The 21,696-nt window shown below is 41.3% G+C and overlaps 1 protein-coding gene across 3 annotated transcripts; it reads right to left on the bottom strand.

Annotated features, from left to right (window-relative positions):
• Window positions 1-548: 548 nt before the first annotated feature.
• Window positions 549-20,314, bottom strand: LOC144531714 (NLR family CARD domain-containing protein 3-like). Of its 3 annotated transcripts, none has more exons than XR_013503244.1 (12): window positions 20,175-20,314; window positions 16,535-16,639; window positions 15,838-15,891; window positions 14,981-15,106; window positions 14,792-14,845; window positions 14,610-14,639; window positions 9,193-11,053; window positions 8,605-8,778; window positions 6,584-6,757; window positions 5,672-5,718; window positions 2,299-5,367; window positions 549-2,255 (listed from the first exon to the last, which is right to left on the bottom strand). XR_013503244.1 is itself a non-coding variant. In XM_078271988.1 (12 exons), coding segments are annotated over exons 3-12 (3,054 nt in total). In that variant the 5' UTR covers window positions 16,306-16,443; window positions 16,535-16,639; window positions 20,175-20,314; the 3' UTR covers window positions 549-4,834. The 3 variants fall into 3 exon arrangements, 2 of the variants coding, with proteins under 2 accessions (XP_078128114.1, XP_078128104.1); XM_078271988.1 differs by adding an exon at window positions 16,305-16,443 and having other exon boundaries at window positions 549-5,367; XM_078271978.1 differs by having other exon boundaries at window positions 549-5,367.
• Between the last annotated feature and the right edge of the window lie 1,382 nt (window positions 20,315-21,696).

Raw genomic sequence — 21,696 nt, 5'->3', positions numbered from 1 at the left:
GTAACACTTTATTTAGATAGTCAATCTGTAGATGATCTACAAACTATCAACAGATTATCAGTACATTTCTCATGTGAATGTCTGCAGACATTCAACAATTAATCTGTAGATGATCTACAAACTATCAACAAAATATCGTACTTTCATAACTGAATGTCTGCAGACGTTCAACACTTAATCTGTAGACGATCTACAACCTTTCAACACTTTTTATTGTGATAATCTATATTATATATACAGATATATAACTGCTTGAAACAGCACATTTGTAGTGTATCACAAGTGAAACTTAGTCGACTGTTTATGGCTTATCTACTTCGCATTAACTAAATATATATTGATCAACATGTTCAGTATATTCACAAACTCTAGAAAGAATCTATGATATGCCTTATGACTATCCAAATAAAGTGACATATATTTGACTGGTTATGGCTTATCTACTTCACATTAACAAAATGTCTACTGATCAAAACGTTCAGTGCATTCACAACCTAGTAATAATCTATATGCCTATGACTATCAAAATAAAAATAAAACACAAGGGGAACTTTGTGGACTGTTTATGGCTTATCTACTTCACATTTACATACTATCTGCTGATCAACATGTTCAGTACATTCACAAAGAACATTTTAATGAAACAAAAAATCACAGCATTGTATTGCCTGATCCACCAAAATGTACACATCTTATACAAAAACAGAGCTTTAATACAAACGACGCTGAACATTATGTTGAATGTTGGTTTCTGAAATTCCAGTATACCATGCAACAAAAGTGTATATGTGCCCCTAAAGGGTGTTTGCCTCTACAACTCACATTTGGAGGTCACATTTAGTGTTGGATGGCTAACCTTAACCTAAGGAGAGGTTAGTATAGGAGGAGAGTATAAACTGTACAATGGCTAATATCTACAATGTGTCTCCATTCATGAATATCTTCTGTCCTTAAAAAGTCTACCAAGGATTCCAGGTTTTTGTCTTTTGCCCAACCAGTAGGTCCATTCTATACGAAGCAGAGCTGCCTTTTCAGAGACTTTTCTGTTCGGTTTCCACGCAACTGCCATATCTCCTTCTTGTAGGTTTGCCATGCCCTCTCAATGTTCTGTGTGTAGACCTGTAGCTGGGTCTACGTAATTTTGACTGTGGTTGACCTTCACACCCGTCTGTAGCCTTCCTGAAAGACTTGAATATGCTCTCCACTCATCACTTACTACCGTAACCTCTGAGGTTTTATGTGCTTCTTGATAATAGGAACCAAGGTAGCATTGTTCCTCCTCTTCACAAGACGAAGGATAGGACGTCTGGAGTGGCCCCGTATCTCCAACATCCCACATACCCACGTCTTTCACCTCCACGTGTTACCAAAGCGTCCTCTGGCATACTGAAATAAAATTTAAAGTTTAAATATAATGAGTGGACAAGGAGTCTCCCAGCGCTTTGAAGACACCGTTTGTAATTAAAACAATAAAAATAATTTAGTAGAGTATCATAGACTATTTCTAGAGTTTGTGAATATACTGAACATGTTGATCAATATATATTTAGTTAATGCGAAGTAGATAAGCCATAAACAGTTGACTAAGTTTCACTTGTGTTTCACTTTATTTGGATAGTCACAAACACTACAAATGTCCTGTTTCAAGCAGTTATATATATATTTGTAGATAAACGGAGCAGTGTGGATGTAGCCTGAGTGCTCAGCTTTGACATGGAGAACCGTCAGCTCTGACTGGAGGAAACTAACCAAGCTTTCTGACACCCAATCCACAAAAGAAAAATGGGTTTAAAGTACTTTCAGGCCCTTTGAAGGAACACGCGACTTATTGGGACTTTAGCTCTTCACCGTATCCCCCAGAGTTAGAGAAGTCCAGACATACCCTTCTCATCTCCCTGTGTATCGTAACTCTGTCTGGCGCACCCACCGCTAGCCTAGCTTAGCACAGATCCTGGAGGTAACTGGCTCCATCTAGCCTAGCTTAGCACAGATCCTGGAGGTAACTGGCTCCATCTAGCCTAGCTTAGCACAGATCCTGGAGGTAACTGGCTCCATCTAGCCTAGCTTAGCACAGATCCTGGAGGTAACTGGCTCCATCTAGCCTAGCTTAGCACAGATCCTGGAGGTAACTGGCTCCATCTAGCCTAGCTTAGCACAGATCCTGGAGGTAACTGGCTCCATCTAGCCTAGCTTAGCACAGATCCTGGAGGTAACCGGCTCCATCTAGCCTAGCTTAGCACAGATCCTGGAGGTAACTGGCTCCATCTAGCCTAGCTTAGCACAGATCCTGGAGGTAACTGGCTCCATCTAGCCTACTGCCAATAAGTGACAAAATAACACCAACATGTTCCTGTTTACATGTTGTGATTTGTATAGTAACAGCGTGTACATATAACAAGGTCACATGACACACAGCCATAGGCCTGTAGTGACGCGTCGACGACGTCAAAATTACATCAACTTCATATTTTTGCGTCAACGCTTCACCACACACACGTGGGAGACCAAAACATTGCAGAATGCCCTGCAAAAAGCCCCAATAAAAGAAAAAGTCCTAAAAAACAGCTCGCCCTAAATCATTGAAGGTATGGGAATACTTCAAATTTAGTCCCAAGCGTAAAGGTGTCGTTATTTGCGCTCTTTGCCAAATGGAGTTAGCATACCACACCAGCACAACAGCAATGTGGGAGCATCTGAAACGGAGGCACCCCATTGGCATTCGTGAAGGAGACAATAACAACTAAATACTAACGTTGGCTAAATTAATTTCATGTTTGTGTAGTGTGTTGTGTAGCTTGAGCTCTGCGTACTTCGGTGGTGCTAGCTAACTATGTTAGCTCTCTGTGCAGTTTGTTCGTGCTAGGTTAGTAGCTAACGTTAATGTTAGCTAGCTACTGGCGCCTAGACAGCTGTGTTTAGCTTACGTTAGTTATCATCTAATGTTGGCTTGAATGGTAGCTAGCTTACGGCTGCAGAACACAGCTATCTGTAGTAGCTAACGTTAGCTACTAACCTAGCACGAACAAACTGCACAGAGAGCTAAGATGCGTTAGTTAGCCTAGCACCACCAACGTGCACGGCTGCTAGAGCTAGCTAACGGTAGCAAGCAGATTGCAGTAGCTTTTGTTGGGACTGTAAAACTTAAAACAGGAATTTTATATTGTGTTAAACACTCAGGATTGTCTATACTGTGCACTGCACAGTGTTCTTTTTGAACTACAACTTTTGAATTTTTTGAACAAGAGAGTTATGTTGGTACTGTAAAAGAGTAAACAGGCTGGCCTTTCATTTTGTTTAACAGTAAAATAATTTTATTTTATTTTGTGTAAAGCAGAAAATGTTTTGCTGTGCGAAACTGTTGTTTAATAAAGTATACTATTAAGAATTTTGGTATTTATTTGAGATACATTATGGTTTTTATTAATCGAGCAACAGAAAAATAATCGTTATACTGTATAAGAATGGACCAACAGGTCCCGTGTCTCTGGACGGAGACCAGTGAAGGACATTAGAAGCTCTTTCCCGGTGATGGCTGAGCGTTACTGAGCAGCCTCCAACTGAGCTTGAAGACGTAGATGTGACGTGAGCAACCTGTCTGAAAGTTGGAAGTCTTCTGGTAGCTGTGCCAAGAGAAATCTCAATCATTCCCAATCTAGCAGAGACGGAGAGCGTAGGTATATGTAAGGAGATAACATAGACACAGGCTCATTATTGATCACTAAAATGATAGTTAACATTAGTCATTACACTTAAACAGCTAATGGAAGTCCAAACTGCCTGAGAGCTTCTCCTGTACTATACGGTAACTCCTCTACTATAAGACAGGAAGGTGCACTTCTACACAGCCATCATTGAGTCCATCCTCACATCCTCCATCACCATCTGGTACGCTGCTGCCACAGCCAAGGAAAAGGGCAGACTGTTCTCACATCCTCCATCACCATCTGGTACGCTGCTGCCACAGCCAAGGAAAAGGGCAGACTGTTCTCACATCCTCCATCACCATCTGGTACGCTGCTGCCACAGCCAAGGACAAGGGCAGACTGCAGTGTGTCATTCGGTCAGAAGAGAAGGTGATTGGCTGCAATCTGCCGCCGCTCCAGGACCTTTACGCCACCAGGACTCTGAAGCGTGCTGGAAAGATTGTGGCTGACCCCTCCCACCCCGGACACAAACTCTTTGAGCCACTCCCCTCTGGCAGGAGACTGAGGTCCATCAGGACCAAAACCTCACGTCACATGAACAGCTTTTTCCCCTCCGCCACTAGCCTTATTAACAAGGCCCCGAAACCACCCTGACTCTCCACCTTCATGCCACTGTTCTCTCTCTGCTGTAATGCTCTTTGCTCTTTTTTTATTTATATCTTTATTTTTAACTTAATAGATACTGTGTAAATATACTTATATTGTTTGTACCTATACTTATATTGTTTAATATTCCATCTAAAGAGTGTGTGACGTGCACCAACACCACCAAAACAAATTCCTTGTATGTGTTAAAAAATGTACTTGGCAATAAAACCCTTTCTGATTCTGATTCAGTTGATCTTTATCCATATCAATAATACATCATGTATTTGTTGATTTCTGTATTAATAATCTGAATCTGCAAAGTAACTAAAGTGTCAAATAAATGTAGTAAAAGGTTTTCCCACAAATGCCCCAAAAACCTGAATGAAAACATATTTAAAGGTATTTTAAACCATGGACATGCAGTGAGTTATTTTTTATATTCATTGTTTTCTTGTAAATTTGAGGTGGTATGATTGATAAAGGGATTGTGTGTGTTGGTCAGCAGTGTGAGTGTTTCTGCGCACAGGAGGAGACTCTCCATCCTACAGAGAACACAGAGACACTGAGGAACTAGCTCCTAACCCAAACCCAGGATAAAGAGGTTCAGTGAATGTGGTGTTGAAGGTGTGGAGGTGGATCAGTGAGTCAGAGGAGACTGAGTAGAAGGACAGAATGCCAGCAGGACAGTCCACATACACTCCTACTCTACTAATGAGAGTGGCGAAGGAAGAGACGTCTGTTCTTCTCTTGTTGTGAATGACAGTGTAACCATACATGTAAGAGCACTCCAGACTCCAGGACTGATCACTATATCCAAACACACAGTCTTGACTATCTCCTCTTCTGCTGATTCCTCTGTAACTCACTGAAATAAAAACATGTCCTGTCCTCTCGACCTCCCAGTAACAGCGACCAGTCAGACCCTCTCTACACAGCAGCTGGCAATTGCAGTCAAACCTCTCTGGATGATCAGGATATGACTGCTCCTCCTTCACCCGTGTCACCTTCCTGTTGTCGTCAGACAGTTTAAGGATTGTGCTCATGGTGTTTGTGTCCAGTGTGAGTTCACAGGAATCTGATGGAGAGAACGAGACACAGCAGCAGTTTATCATCTAACTTCTAACACACCTGACAGGTTTGTTTGGTAGGTGGAACTACGATGATTGGTTAAACCCAGCGCATCAAAAACAAATCCCATGTGGACTTTTTTAATTTATTTTTTAGGGTTAGGGGTAAGGGTTATTTTTGTATTATTTTTTTCTTAAATAGTCATACGCCGGAAATACAGCACCACGCCAAAGTACTTTAAGCCCTGCAATACTAATCCAACTTTAACATGTGTTCCTTGCTTTCATGAATCAAAGTGAAGACACACTCACACTTCCTCAGACCAGGTTTCAGCCTCTCCTCTCCACAATGATCCAGCCTGGAGGAAGAAACTAAGTCAGAATGACCCTTCAGAACATACATAATCAATCATCTTCAAAATGTATCAAACATCTCAGGTTTCTAAGGTCAAAGATTAACTCTGAACATCAACATCCTCAAAGTGTTCAAATAGAAATTAAACTTATTAGTTAGGATGTGAGTCTCAGCGGGACTGGACTCTCGGCAAATCCATTACTGTCTTTACTGTTGGTACTATTTTACCCCGCCTGCCCCGAGGCCAGTGTGCAGCAGTCCTTTCGCCTAACACCAGCATGAGTTTTCCTTTTTTTGTTGCTTCCTTTGACAACATGCACCACACATTGTTTACTGCATCCATACACCCTCATACACCACTGATCCTGATATCCACACCCCATTGTCTTTATGTTTGCACTTTCATTTAATAAATGTCAGTTTGTTAACATTAAGTTTGCTGTGCATCTCCCTCTTTTGTTGTGGCCTGTGAGCCGGTCATAACAGCAAAATCACAGCACCTCGTAAAACCTGTGGTCATATAGGGACCGGAAGGGATCGCTGTCTTCTTTCCATCTTGCCAGTGTAAGTCAAATCCATCAAAGAAGACCAGATAATCAACACATTTTTGGATCCTGGCAGTACTGCCACCTTCTGTTCAGACCATCTCATGAAAAGACTCAATCTGACTGGTAGTTGAACACACTTCCTGCTGCAAACCATGGGACAGGAATAGGTTTTGCCGGCATATGTGTGTTCAGACTTGGAAGTATCTGGGTTGGAGAGAAACCTCTCCTATAATCTACCAAAAGTCCTCACCCAAGAAAAAATGCCTGTCAGTGAAGACAACATTGTGACTGAAGGAGATTTGGCAAAATGGCCATTCATACCTGAGAGTATCCAGTCTCCAGTGTGGATTATCCAGTCCAGAAGACAGCAAATTCACTCCTGAGTCTCCTGGATGATTGTAGCTCAGGTCAAGCACTCTCAGATGGGAGGGGTTGGAGCTGAGCGCCAAGGACAGAAAAGTACAGCCTCTCTCTGTGATCAGACAGCCTGACAGACTGGACACAGACACACGCACACACACTTAATTTATTTGTCTATTCTTTATATGTTAAGGTAATCAGGAAATTCACTCTAACTCACTGTAAAATGTATAGTCAAATGCCACCAAACCCCATGTGCACATGCATGAGGACTGGTGGAAAATGTAATACTTTATGGGTTAAGTGCTCGGGCGTGACTAAATGGCTCTGTAGCGGTCCCTATAAAACTTTAAAAAATTGGCTTTTGCAGTACGTTTCACATAGGCTAAGAAAAATTGGTGTTCATATGTAACATGTTAAAGTGCTCATATTATGCTAATTTTCAGGTTCATAATTGTATTTAGAGGTTGTACCCACATACTTATGTGGTTTAATTTTCAGAAAACAAACCATATATTTGTTGTACTGCACATTTCTGCAGCTCCTCTTTTCACCCTGTGTGTTGAGCTCTCTGTTTTAGCTACAGAGTGAGACCTCTCACTTCTGTTCCATCTTTGTTGGGAGTCGCACATGCGCAGTAAGCTAGTCAGTTGCAGAGCATGAGGGAGTGCCATGCTAGCAGCTAGGAGAGCATTATAACAAGTGTTCCAAAGTGACCACGTTCGTCACGGAAGTAAATGCTGGACTACAATAGAGCTGTTTGGAGCAGTTTGTGAACAGTGTTTTCTCTGGAAGATGGTAAGTCCCTTTGGGGGGGGACTTTGGGCTTTTTCACGTTGTAAACCTATAACATGCACAAAAACATATAACACAATAAAGGAAAGGGGAAAAGCCAAAAAGCATAATATGAGCACTTTAAGACATTCATAAAAGGCCTTTTTGGGGTTTTATCTTAATTCAACAGGAAGTCCGCAATTTTGAATTTACTGTGCGAAATTAGTGCATTTTTTGTCATTTCGAGCTGAGTACTTTAACAAACTTCTCCTAGAGATCCATTTATCCAAACAACTTCAAATTTGTTCTTTGTATTTTAAAGAACAGGAAGATGAAATGGTATTAAAAGCTTGAGGGTCCAAGTCTGAGGACATCTACATACCAATATTGACTTGTAGTCACCTGCGCTACCTGCTGGTAACAGGAAATCATCATTGTATGATAAACATCATCTGATTAACATGCAATGTACAATGTGTGGTATACAATTGATATGAGCCACACCCTATACTGAAGCCACGCTCCTGTACTTTAGCCCCCTTTCATAAATTATAAACCCTTGAACAAATAATTTTGTGTAAGTTATCATTGCACTTAGCACAGAATTCCTTTTTTATTGGTGACGGGTTGAGACTTGTGAGACATACACGCTTGTAAGACGGGTTGTTGCACTCAGCAGAGAGTTCAGCACAGAATTGGAGATGTTTTTCCTATACTTTTGCCATGCGCCCTACATAATACATGACCCGTTTCTCTTAGACTCTTGTGTAAGGCATCATTGCAGCTTTAATTTGACCTAAATATGCATTCATTATTTTAATATTCAAGGGAACTGGGAACTTTATGTGACCGAATCACAGAGTATCATACGGAGTTCTGAGGTTAAAAAAGGTTGTAGGTCTCCACCAACTTCTGAGAAAAATATCGGGCTCTTTAGCTGCTAGATGTTGAACTTTCTTTAAATTTGTCTGTCTGATGTTTGTTGCTGGGCAGGTAGTTTACAGTGGGTTTATCAGAGCGTGTTTGATGAAAAGAGCTGCCTGCTGCTGCTGAAGAAGGTGCTGATAAAAGCAGCAAGCCTGAATCAAAACAGTAAAATTGTGGGTCGTACATACAGAACAATTAGCTGAACTCTCTACTTATACTTGTATATAAAGCAACATTTAAATGGTTATTTGTTTAACAGTTGTTTAAAGCTGAAACCAGACCTGAGCGTCTCCAGTGTACAGTTTTGACTCTTTAGTCCAGCAGAGATCAGCTTCACTCCTGTATTCTTCAGGTCGTTGTTACTCAGGTCCAGCTCTCTCAGACTAGAGGACTCTGAGCTGAGAACTGAGGACAGAGCTTCACAGCTTCTCTCTGACAGGTTACAGCCACTCAGCCTGAAGAAGAGTTAGTGATAAAGACAAACACTGAACCTGTTTCTGTCACCTACAATGTAAAACCACATTCCATTTCTACGCTTGTCAGACAACAACAAATATGTTGTCTTGTCTAACAGCTATTAATGGAAATTTTTAAAATTATATTCACATCTGCTGGACCCCAATCATTTACACAAATTAGTTTTAATATTAAATTAACTATACAGTAATAGATTTTTTTTAATTTAATTTGGCTTCTTTAAACTGTGGAGGTACAATGAAACTGAAGAAACAATTTGCAGGTTTTTTAATTGATCAACTAATCAAATCGTTAACTAAATCTTAAGACAATCAGTTAACCCAGACATTCATTAGTTGAGAAGAACTCTACGCATCCGATACAGGTAGTATCTGCAGTTATCTGATACTTACAGAGCTTTTTTGGAGGCTTTGACCACTGGCAGCAGCCTCAGAAAAACATCCTCTGAAGCAGAGTATTTCTTCAGGTCAAACACATCCAGATTGTTTCCTGATGACAGTAAGATGAAGCCCAGAGCTGACCACTGAGCAGGAGACAGTTTCTCTGTGGAGAGACTTTCTGAACTCAGGTACTGTTGGATCTCCTCCACTAGAGAACGATCATTCATTTCATTCAGACAGTGGAACAGATTGATGCTTCTCTCTGCAGACAGATTCTCACTGATCTTCTTCTTGATGTAGTTGACTGTTTCCTGATTGGACTCTGGGCTAGTTCCTGTCTGTGTCAGCAGGTCTTCAAGGACAATCTGATTGGTCTGCTGGGAAAGACCCAGGAGGAATCGGAGGAACAAGTCCAGGTGTCCATTTGGACTCTGTAAGGCCTTGTCAATAGCAAAACTGTGGACCTCTGTCGTAGAGGTTCTCCTGAAAACTTCCCATACTTTTTTGAAGATACTTTGCCCAAACATCACATTCTCGTTTCTGTTAATGACTGAGCTCTCTACATGAAGAGCAGCCAGAAACTCCTGAACACTCAGATGGATGAAGCTAAACATCTTTTTGTTATCATTCTTCCTCCCACGTTGCTCTTTGAAGATCTCTGTGAACACTCCTGAGCACACCGAGGCTCCACTGACATCAATGCCACTCTCTTCTAGATCTTTCTCGTAGAAGATCGGGTTTCCCTTTTCCAACTGATGGTAAGCCAGTTTTGCTAATGACTCAATGTACTGAATGCACTGTTCTGGGTCATACTTCTCTTTTGTCTGATGAATCTGAAACACCAGGAATTCTGCGTACATCTCAGTCAGGGTCTTGGGCAGCTCTCCTCCCTCTCTGGTTTTCATCACCTCCTCCAGAACTGTAGCAGTGATCCAGCAGAAGACTGGGATGTGGCACATGATGTGGAGGCTTCGTGATGTCTTGATGTGGAAGATGATTCTGCTAGCCCGCTCCTGATCTCTGAATCTCTTTCTAAAGTACTCCTCCTTCTGTGTGTCAGTGAACCCTCTGACCTCCGTCATGATGTCTACAAAATCAGAATGGATCTGATTGGCTGCTGCAGGTCGTGTGGTTATCCAGATGCGAGCAGAGGGCAGCAGTTTCTTCCTGATGAGGTTCGTCAGCAGCTCATCCACTGAGGTTGGCGCTGTAACATCAATTTTAACTGCCTTGTTTTTATTGGTGGAGCAGTCCAGATCAAGGCGGCTCTCATCCAGTCCGTCCAAAACAAACAGAAGTTTGAATTCACTCTTGTCAAAGTTGGTGTTTCCTGATGACTGCAGAGCTGTAAAGATGTGATTAAGAGCTTTTTCCTTGATGTCCCTGGTCTCTGTGATACATTCATGAATAAGTTCTGCCAAACACCACTTTTCCCCCTTCTTTAAATTCAGCTCGCGGAAGGTGAAGGGGAAAACGAGATGCACATCTTGATTGGCTCTTCCTTCAGCCCAGTCCAACACAAACTTGTGCACAAGAAATGTTTTTCCAATTCCTGCGATTCCATTGGTCAGTACTGTTCTGATGGGTCTGTTACTTACAGAGGGGTGTTTGAACATGTCACAAGGTTTAATTGTTGTCTCTGTATCTGTTGGCTTCACTGTCTCAATCTGCCTGACCTCATGCTGTGTGTTGATGTGTGTGTCACCAGTAGCTTTGATGTACAGAGGTGTGTAGATATCATCCAGAGGTCGCCCATCTTTGTTCTGTGCCCACCCCTCTTGTGCACACAAAAACTCATTCTGGAGGTTTGGCTTAAGCTTTTGTTGGTAATATGAGATGTGTCGTGGTGGCTTTGGTACCGGCACAATCCCGTCTGTGTTGAAAACAAAACAAAAAATATATAAAGTATAATGATGTTTGTCTACAGATGGCAGAATCAGTACACAAATACTCTTCTACTAAAGAATTGGCTTCCTGAGAATAACCAACAACTCAAAGATTTTTCCTTTTAAATAACATAAAATGGAGCCATCTAAAATATCATTATGGTCAACCAAACATATGTTATACAGTCAGTAATGTCAGTAAATGTGTTATTTTGGGCAGAGCATTGAAGTGATGCTTGCATTGATTCACCATCAATGAGTAACTTCCAAGTTATATTCAAGCAGGTGCACAGCACTGCCTTTATAATCTCACACTACTCACTGATACCATCATAACAATTTTACTGAAGTTTTATCATCATCATTTTAGACACCGAAGGATCAGAACTAGACACAAAACAAACTGGGCTTGTAAATAATGAGGAGGCAGTGTGGAGGCTTAGCAGGTGAGCTTGTGAAAATGAACAATCATTTGGCAGTGATGTGTGTTATATACAGTATGTTCTACTATTACAGCAGTAGCTTTTGGTGCATGTGATGCATCAGCCCGTCTCAGTACTTATGTGAATTGATACTTGTTACTAATAACTGAAGTGTACTGATTCTCAGTCATTTGGCTTGTTTTCTGTGATTGATGTGGCGAGGGGGTAAGGCGGAGTTAGCAAGCTAAAGCTAACCAACTAACAAGTCATACACCGGCTGTCCGACTTGACCGCATATTTTTGTCACGCCCCCGGCTGCTGCCGCCTGCTCTCGTCCACTTTACAGGCGAGGCGCAGTTAATTTCAAATGACCCTAATGTTCCCTGAGCTGTGTTGAGCATCTTTCCTCCCAGCCAGGTGCTACAGTTTAAGGCCCCACTGACGCATATTGTCACCTTGACAATTAACATCAATCGGCATGTAGTTGTGTACCAATCAAATTACCACGGCAAACCCTTTCTCAAAGTCAATGCCCTTTCTAACCATTTTATTTCTAGGGATTTGGGCTGGAGGAAAAGAAAGGAGCAAATGCCCCATTCATCATGAGCAAGAGAATGACCAAGATCCTCCAGCTCAGGAAGGAGCTGAAGAGCCTGAGGTGACAGTAAAAGGAAGCGAGTGAAGAAGAGAGCCCTTTCTGGGAGCTGCACCACATCCTTCACAAAATATTCACAACCTTGACAAGAGCTGAGTGGTATCGCTGGGAGAGGAAGGAGAGGGCCACTATGCGAACTGCAATTTGCAGCGGACAGCACAGTGGACAGCTCACCACTTCCAAATCTGAGATTGACAGCTACCTCAGAGACACCTTTAGTGATGCAAAAAGGGAGAAAGATCTTGCGTAAAGTCTTTGATTAATCCACCTTCACCAACAGTGGGCAAGGCAGCCCATCATGAAGCAGATTCAGGAGGTGGTCCAAAAGGCACTAGCCCCAGGACTGAGTAGGGTACCCTAAAGAGTGTACAAGAAATGCCCCCCTACAACCATAACTGCCCAGGGCTACTGCTCTGGCTGATCCTAAACGTCATCTGGAGGAGGGGCAAGGTTGCTCATTAGTGCGGGTGTGCTGAAGCGGTGTGGATTCCGAAGGAGGAGAATTCAGAGAACTTCGACCAGTTCAGAACCATTTTCCTGCTTAGTTTTGTAGGAGAGCTATTCTTCAGCATTGTGTCAAGGCACCTGATAGGTTTCCTCCTAGGGAATGCATACATCGACATCTCGGTGCAGAAAGGTAAGATCCCAAAGGTACAGGATGTCTGGAGCACACAGTTGTGGTCACGCAGCTGATACAGGAAGCCAGACAGAACAAGCGGGACCAGGTGTTGCTGTGGATGGACCTCACAAACAACTACGGCTAGATAACCCACAAGCTTGTTGAGGTGGCTCTTAACCGGCACCACGGCTCAGGCGAGTCCTGAGACCTTATTCTGGACTACTACAACATCTTGGGTTTGAGGGTCTCCTCCAGGACAACATCAGAGTGGATGAGGCTTGATAAGGGGATGATCACTGGATGTACACTTTCAGTGATCCTCTCTGAGCGAGCGACCAATCAAGAGCTGGAAGCATGGGGTGACCTCTAGCTCACCCAGTAGAGTGTGCGCTTGAAGGCTTCCAGAGAAGAGTGAGCAGGTTCCCAAGAAGGTTGTTGGGTCTTCCTCAAAGCCTGAGCAACACCACCCTGTACGAAAAGAACAACATCCTGAAGCTCCCTTTTTAGCAGCCTAAATGAAAAGTGCAGGGTGACTCGTACAAGGGAGGTCCTGCAATACCGGGAGTCAAGCAACCCTAAAATCTCCCAGGCCGATATCCAGGTCAGAACAGGTCAAAAGTGGAAGGCAGCAGAGGCTGAGTTGAGACACATCTCACTGGTAGACACAGAGACACATGGAAAGGCTGGCCTTGGTAGTAGCACAAAAAACATGCTACAACAAGGGCGAAGGGGAAACATAGGAGGGCCATGATCCAAGCGGAGATAGAGCATTTGTCAATGCCACTTGGATGGTTGGAATACAGAAGCATGGAGCCTGGGCAAGATAGAAGCAAGCAGTGCAGCAAAAGGCGACACAAGCTCCGGAGGGCGGAGCCCCACCGCGTTAAGTTCTTGATTCATGTGAATCCATGGGAAAGTCAAGTCACCCGAATGCCCTCAGTCAAACCATTCACCTTTCATTAAAACTGGTAGGAGGAAGAAGCTTTAAATACCTCCTCCTCCATTCTGCTCTCAACTCGGTAGGACTGGGAACTGAAAATTGACCTGGGGAAGCAACTCTAAATGTTGCTGTCACACCTTGAGGGAAGACATGGTGCTGCTCTCCGAAGCCTCAAAGCCTTGGTAATTCTCTTAGAACCTATAGTCCCGCGGGCAGAATGCATCAAGGACTCTGACGAGATGAAAAGAGGCAAATACACGCAGCTGGTGGAGAGAGGGGTGTGAGCTGATGATGCCAAGATGAACTTGAGGAAGCTGTTAAGATGCTCCGCTCTATCCAACACACAGTTTATGGCTGCTCCTCTGCTTTACACTGAGTGCCATGTTTGTGTTCTGACAGCAACTTACTCCAAATTAGAGCTTAGATCGGGCCCAAAAAAATCAAGCCCGACCCTACCCGAGCCCGTGCACGTTGCGTCCGAGCCCGACCCGACACATTAACTGTAATTATGAGCCCGAGCCTAATTTAAACCCGACAATATTTTAATACGTGGGCCGTTATAACTGACGTTCTCAACTACAATTCAGAGTTGTTTGAATTACAGAAATCTGTTTAAAATTGGCCCGGCCCGGTTCGGGCTCGGGCAGAGAATCTAAACTCTACTCCAAATGGCTTTATTGTTCCCAATTTGTACCAATTTTATTTTCATGCAATAGAAAATCTTCAGAATAAAATCTGGTGATTTTGTGTCATTTCAAATGCTTTGCACAGCATATCTGAAGTACAGTGGCTTCAGAAAATATTTAAATTTAAGACAGACTTTTTGACAAAATTCTTACACACACACACACACACACACACACACACACACACACACACACACTTTAATAACCTTTTGCTAATGTACCTTTAGTTTCTTCAACACCACTGGCATCCACTGAAACAGAAATAATGTAATTATTACCATCCAGTTTTTATTTGATTGATCTGATTTGCATTCAAATTCACACACCTCCCTCTCAGACTCACTGTGTCAGTAGTACTTCAGTCTAGTTATGTTTAATTAGCACACACACACACACACAATACCTTCGGTTTTGGGAGAAATGGCTTTCGTCCCATCTGTCCTGTCAGGAGACGTGACTGAAACCCAAACATTTAACAGCTCTTGAGGAATGCAAAATCATTTAAGGCATTTTGTTAAATACAATTAAAGCATGTACATAGTTAAACATAAATCAGGCTTTATTTAATGTATGAATTCAGTGGAAACATTACCATATGTGTTGCTGACATTAAGCGTTATATTCCCTCCCACATGAACATCTGTAAACTGAGGTGAGCTGACGACACTTCCATACTGGGCTGTGACTGCTGGGCTTCCTGCTCCCCTCTGAGTGTCAGCTGATTGAGAATAGACAAAATAATCAGGAACCACAACTCATCAACTCCTGAACTGCTATAAGGGTTCAGATATTCTTTTTTTTGTTAGAGCTGATTTAGCAAAGCCCTGAAGGATCAAGAACAAATAAAGCTTGGTACGGGGTTTCTGCAGGTTTTACCAAGTCACATTTAAGACTTTTGAAGACCTTTTTAAGACCTTTATGAATATAATTTAAGACATACAGGATATCGCGACATAAAAGTACAACGAAATGCAGCAAAAGTACTTGCATAGTAAGTAAATATAGTATTAAAATTGACTAAAAGCGACAGAGTAATAATGGTCTGTACATATACAGCAAATTATATTTGGACAAGCAAAAGAACTACAACACCACAGAATAAAAAAGAATTTTATGTATTTTTAAATACATTTCAATGAGCATTAGAGGCGTTAATGGACGTAGGAAAATGTAAGACCCGTTTAAAATGATTTAAGAACTAGAACACCATAATTTAAGACTTGTTAAGGCCTAAAATTTAGATTTTGAAATGTTAGACTTTTTTAGACTTTTTAAGACCCCCCTGATGGTAGAAATGTGATAAACTTCAAATGCTTTGCACAGCACATCTGATTACCATATCAGAAACTATTTAAATCTTTAAAATGAATAAAAAAAACCTTTAAGGCAGTTATCTTACACACACACGACAAATCAAAATCACACTTTAATAATCTGTTGCTAAAGTACCTTCAGTGTGAGGAGAGGAAGCTCCTCTGTTCCCTGAAGTTTCTTCAACATCCACTGAAACAGAAAATCATGTGATTACTACTGTTTTTTATTCGATTGATGCAATATGCAAAATTCACGCACCCATGACTGTTTTTATCAAAAGGAGTCTGGTGGCTTTGAAGAGAGCAGAGATAACGGCTTTACTTCCCCGTCATAAAGGGCCGTCTGACAGCAAGGTAAAGGAATGAAAATATTCTAAACATAGCCTACACTTAAACTGATAGATGTTTGTAGGGGTCTAAAATGTGTTTAGCTGCTGCCCCCGTCCACACCAGGACATTGCTTAGCTTCTGTGTCAGTACTCCTGCCTGCTTCACCAAACTGAAATATACTGTAGCTAACACACTATGGAGAAATAGCTCAGACAACCACACTGATAAAACATCTCAACTGTCCCTTTAACAAACACTGATGAGTCCCCTCACTTTAATGTGGAACTTTCTGCTGACAGTTCCATCAGTCTGCACCCATATGACACTGTCACTGGTAGTGCTGCAGGTATTTTACAGGATGTAAAGGTCTGAAATGAGCTGATAATGACTTGATCTAGCAGGCATCTGAATGCTAGAGATGAATGCAACAACAACAACAACAACATTGTTAGAACGTGTACAGAACATGATGCAATGTTAAAGCTGGGACTATGTTGACTTACTGAGTCTCTGCAGGAAGCTGTCCTTTAAACACTAAAGGTGGATCCATGGACCAGTGGCTCTTGATGGACATACAGCTGGGTTCAGGGGAGTCCTTTTTTGTAGCACTTAGGAGGAAAATACAAAAACATAACAATGTGACATTTAATGAGCCATGGTTCAGCAGCTGTAACCATGGTTCCAACATGTGTGAGGCAGAGAAACCACAGATGAGCTGTAGTTGTGCTGTCAGTCCACTAGATGGAGAACTTTACCCCCACCATCTCCACAGAGCTGGAGAGCAGACTGACTGAGTCAAAGTAGAACAGGAGGCACAAACAGTCAGATAACTCCAGTCATTACACAAGATAACACAACATCCAACATTAAAAACACACTTTGACCTTTTGGTCTGGAGGGAGAGAAAATAATCTGAGATGTGAAAGTTAGAGAGACAGAAAGAAACAGATCAAGTACTTCCAAGTCTGCTCCTGCAGCACTTTTCTGTCTCCTCTCCTTTATGTACCTGTCCTTTAGGTTCTTCCACCTGTTCTTACACTCCTCCTCTAAATACATGAAGACGTGTGGATTATTTTCATTTCTAAATAAAATGTTGCATTTCAACACACTGTGTCATTGCATGTTTATATACTTAAGTAAGAGGTCTGCAGTCATTGCAGTTGGGTATAATAAAGATATTACTACATTCATACATGCATCATTCATTCTCTGGAAAACACTTTGTTTAATGCATATGTGCAATTAATTCCTCCAAAACTGGAGCTTACACATTTGGAAATGGGTAGTTATTCTGTGTAAAGGTGCTCCCTTTCATGTGCATTGTTCATTAGACCAGTGTTTCTCAAATGGGGGTACGTGTACCCCTAGGGGTACTTTGGAGGACTGCAGGGGGTACGTGACATTTTTTGCAAAATGTTTTTCAGTTACAAGGCTGTAGTTACTTCTACTGTCCAAGTTTGTCACATTTTTCAAAGTTTTTGTCACCTTTTTTTGAAGGTTTTGTTGCTTGTTTTTACCTATTCCTGCCTTTATTCCTTACGTTTGTCTACCGTCTTATTTTCTTCAAAGTTTGTCACTTTTTTCAAAGTTTGTCGCTTATTTGAATTTGTTGTCACTTTTGTCGCCCTAGAGTTGCCTTCTTTCTTTCTACTGCCTTTTTCCAAGGTTTTGTCACCTTTTTCATCAGCATTTGAATGTTTTCCAGGTACAAGGCCGTTGTTTAGTAAATCTATCGCTGACATCGCTGTACTGTTCCTCTTTATACACAAATTATTCGCGCTGTGTAGGGGGTACATGGCTTAAAAAGCTGTTCAAAGGGGGTACATTATTGAAAAAAGCTTGAGAACCTCTGCATTAGACTGTACTTCCAGAGTGAACTGTTAAATATGAACAACACAAAGCAGTTTCACTATCTTGGTATAAACAATGGCGGAAGGACTTGTCAGTTTGATTCATGGGTATAAATACTTGCTCTGGACACAAACAAAAGATTTCCAGCAAGATACACGATTTTTCAGGTCAGTCACTCTGCGGTGCAGTTTACACCGATTGTTTTAAGAAATGCACTCACTGTTGTACAAATGCAATTATGATTTGACAAATGCACCAAAGTAACTGAGGAAAAATGTAACATAGGATTGTATTTCAGTGGAGACATATATGTTGATTTCACATAGCTAAAACAAAGCTGAATGATTTAAATGAAGAGGCTACAATAATCTCCACAGCTGACATGCCTGTTATGGTGAAATATGCTTCCACAGCATAGTTCTGCGTCCGAGGTCTCTGTACGACCTCGACCTCGTGTCGTAGCCTGTACAGCTCTGGGAGATCGCCGACGGCCAAAATCAGCCTCTCGTCCATGTTCCGTTTGTGGATCCACGTGTATTCTGTGTTTTTTGACACTTCACTGCACGTCACAGCGCACTGCGGCTGCTGACCGCAGCACGCGCAAGAGCGGCCAGCCGCAAAATGGTGTTTTTTGATGTTCTGAGTGCGGTTTTGAAATGATTATTTAAACCAGCTCCATTTAAGTTTTTGAAGTAGCATATAAAAAGGTTTGCAGTCACTTGATTTAGATACACTCAAAAATGATTGGTGCTATAAAATCTAAGATAAACAGCCGTAGATTCCGTCTCTTACCTCCGTCTTGTACTGCACTGAGGTAGGTTGCGTGTAAAATGCTGCTGCGCTATTTTATTGTTTTCTTTGAAAATTGTGTTGTGACCATTCAATATTTAGTGCCTCAAAGCTTATACGATATTAAGTAAGTTGTTTAGTGCTGTTTTTACGGTTAAATATAAGTTTTAACGATGCTTTGTTAACTTTTTCTTTTCGCGCCATTTTCGTTTCTGTGCAATGTAAATAACGGAGGCTCTGCAGGCCATGTTGAGTGTGTCAATTCTCTTAGAAACTGCAGCCTGGTTTAAAGCAGAACTGGTCGGCTCCACCGGTGCTACTCATAGATATATGAAGAGAACGTGTTACCACATTGGAAATGCAACATCCGGTCTCAGAATATGAAAAAACATTTAGCATTAGCATAGCATTTTTTCATTTCTGTTTTCTAATGATTTAATTTTTTTGTTATATGAAATAGAAAATGAAAATCGAAGCATTTTTTAAATTTTCACATTCCCTTTTGACCATGAAAAGGAAAAAACGCCTTGTATTTCAATTTCAAATTTTGTATTTTTAAATGAAAAATCAAATAACCATTCGTTTTTTTTGTTTTTTTAATACCTGTTAATGAAAATCGATTGACCAAAACATACACTGACCTGTTAGCAATACCAGTCGTTTTGTGTGCATGCAAACAGCGTAACAACAAAACAAAAAAACAGCGTAACAACATGTCCACAGGAAGTTGAACATGCCTGTGTGAACGACTGATGTAGTGACACAAATAAGACAGAAGTGCTTATAACTTTATGTTACTGCAGCTTTTCACAACTGTTGATACAGGGGACAGCCATGTTGGATTTTGAACTCGGGCTACTGCGAGGCTGTAAATCCGAGGTCAGGGAGCGTGTTTACGACTTTGACCTCGTTAAAGCCGAGTCCCGAGGTATTTAGAACGCGGCATTATTTGTATAGTTGTATTTTTGTATATAATGTCCCTATATGTATATCGTTGTCTCTATTGTATAGTATATGTCTATATGGCCAATAAAACTGATTCTGGTTATTATATATATTTTTTATTTTTTTTGGTACCATGGTTGTTAAAGTTAAGTTACAACGTCAGGGAAACGCTAAGGGAACGTTCCATAAAGGGTGCAACGCTAGGGGAACGTTCCATAAAGGGTGCAACGCTAGGGAACGTTCCATAAAGGGTGAAACGCTAGGGGAACGTTCCATAAAGGGTGCAACGTTCGATGTAAAACTTTCCATGGGAACCAAAACCTAACCAAACCATAACCTCCAGGGAACGTTCCCGCAACCAAAAACGAACGTTCCCGCAACGTTCTGGGAACCATAAATTGTTAGCTGGGTAACTAGTTACTTTGAGCAGTAAAGCTAGAGGGACGTTACCTCTCAACTAGTACTTTGCTAACAACACATCAGCGGTCAGCTAACTTCATGTCAAAGTTGTTCCCACAATCTTTACCAAGATATTCATTACTTAAACTACTTTGTTACCTGTTCGACTCGAGCTTCTCCGAGCTTTCAGCACATTTAGACCCGTTTTAGTCCACATTAAAGACCGAAAAACTACACCCAAAGATTCTCTAAACAGTCTCCTGCCGCTGACGTTTCTACTGTTTCGGTTTCTGTCAAGTGACGTTTATCACTTAAGAGCAGCTTCCTTTCAAAATAAAACACTTCCGTTCGGACGCGAAATACCAAAATAAAAGCCTCTAGTTCAACTACAGTGGAATACAGTATTTCAACGTTACACACAGTCCCAAAACAAACCATGGTTTTGTTTTGTTTTGTTTTTATTCATATACAAGATGGATAGAAAAATGAAATTTTCATGATTTTATTTATGTGTAGACAGAATTGTATTGTTCAACCAAATATTACACATTATGATTACTTTTTTAAGTTAAAGGGGAACGGCAAATAAAGAATAGCTTGATTGTAGTTTGTTTTTACTGATGTGAAACGTACAGGGCTTCTAACCCTCTGATCTGAGATCTGATCCGTCTCTGCTGTCAAAACGTCCGACTTGTTGACTTTGGGAGTTTTAAACATGTTGCACCTTAACAATCTCCTTTTCTTTGTTAAAGAAAGCTGGTAACATGTTTTGGTAGGTACATTAACTATCATATATTCATAAACGATCAGTAATGTGAGGATTAATGGTATCTCATGCATGAGTTAGTGAACAGTACGTTCATTAATGCATCAAACTCGAGGCCTGCGGTCCAAACCCGGCCCCTCTCACATTTTGATTCAGCCTGCCTATTCATTTAGGTTCACAATAGATTTTGGTCCGCCTAGTTGTGTCTAAACCAAAAAGACAGGAAACCTTTTTCAAACTGTAATTACGAGACACTCAAAGCAGAATTTGGCAGATTTGCCGACTTTGAGACCCAGAAATTCCCGCAGAAGAAGCAGAGTTTTCATATTCAGGCTGAGAAACAGGTTGTTGTAGAAAATGTAAAATATAGCCTAATCGTTGTTTTGCTAAACTCCATGATGGCTGAGGAACTTTTTGCTGACTTTTGCAGGGCTTTATGTCGACCGAAGTTCAACAAAAGTCAAAACAAGTGACAAAATAGCAACAAAACGTTGCAAAAACAGAGAATGTTTTTTAAAAAAAAGTGATAAAACGTCACAAAAAGTCGTGAAAAAGCTACAAAAATGACTAAAAAAAGCAACATGCAACAATACAGTTAAAGATATTTGACTATATGTGTTTAAAAGCATAAACTCTACATGTCTGGCGCTAAATGTGATTCTCATTTCCAGTCTCTTAGTCAGGTTGAGCTTGACACCCCTGGCACAAGGTGCTGGGCATTTTGGTAACCCTTTATGGCATAAAGGGTTACCAAAAAGCTCAGCAATCATTTCACATTTCTATGAATATGTCAGCTGTGACTTCTGAAAACTTTTGTTTTCTTTATGGGTGTTGTAGCCAATTTAGACGTGTGTGTGTGTGTGTGTGTGGTAGGTTTCTGTGAATGGTTTGTTGGCTACGTCACATGCGCACCTG

The sequence above is a fragment of the Sander vitreus genome, chromosome 2 (genome assembly GCF_031162955.1).
Source record: "Sander vitreus isolate 19-12246 chromosome 2, sanVit1, whole genome shotgun sequence".
Classification (NCBI taxonomy): domain Eukaryota; kingdom Metazoa; phylum Chordata; class Actinopteri; order Perciformes; family Percidae; genus Sander; species Sander vitreus.
This window is presented reverse-complemented; position numbering and strand designations above follow the sequence as displayed.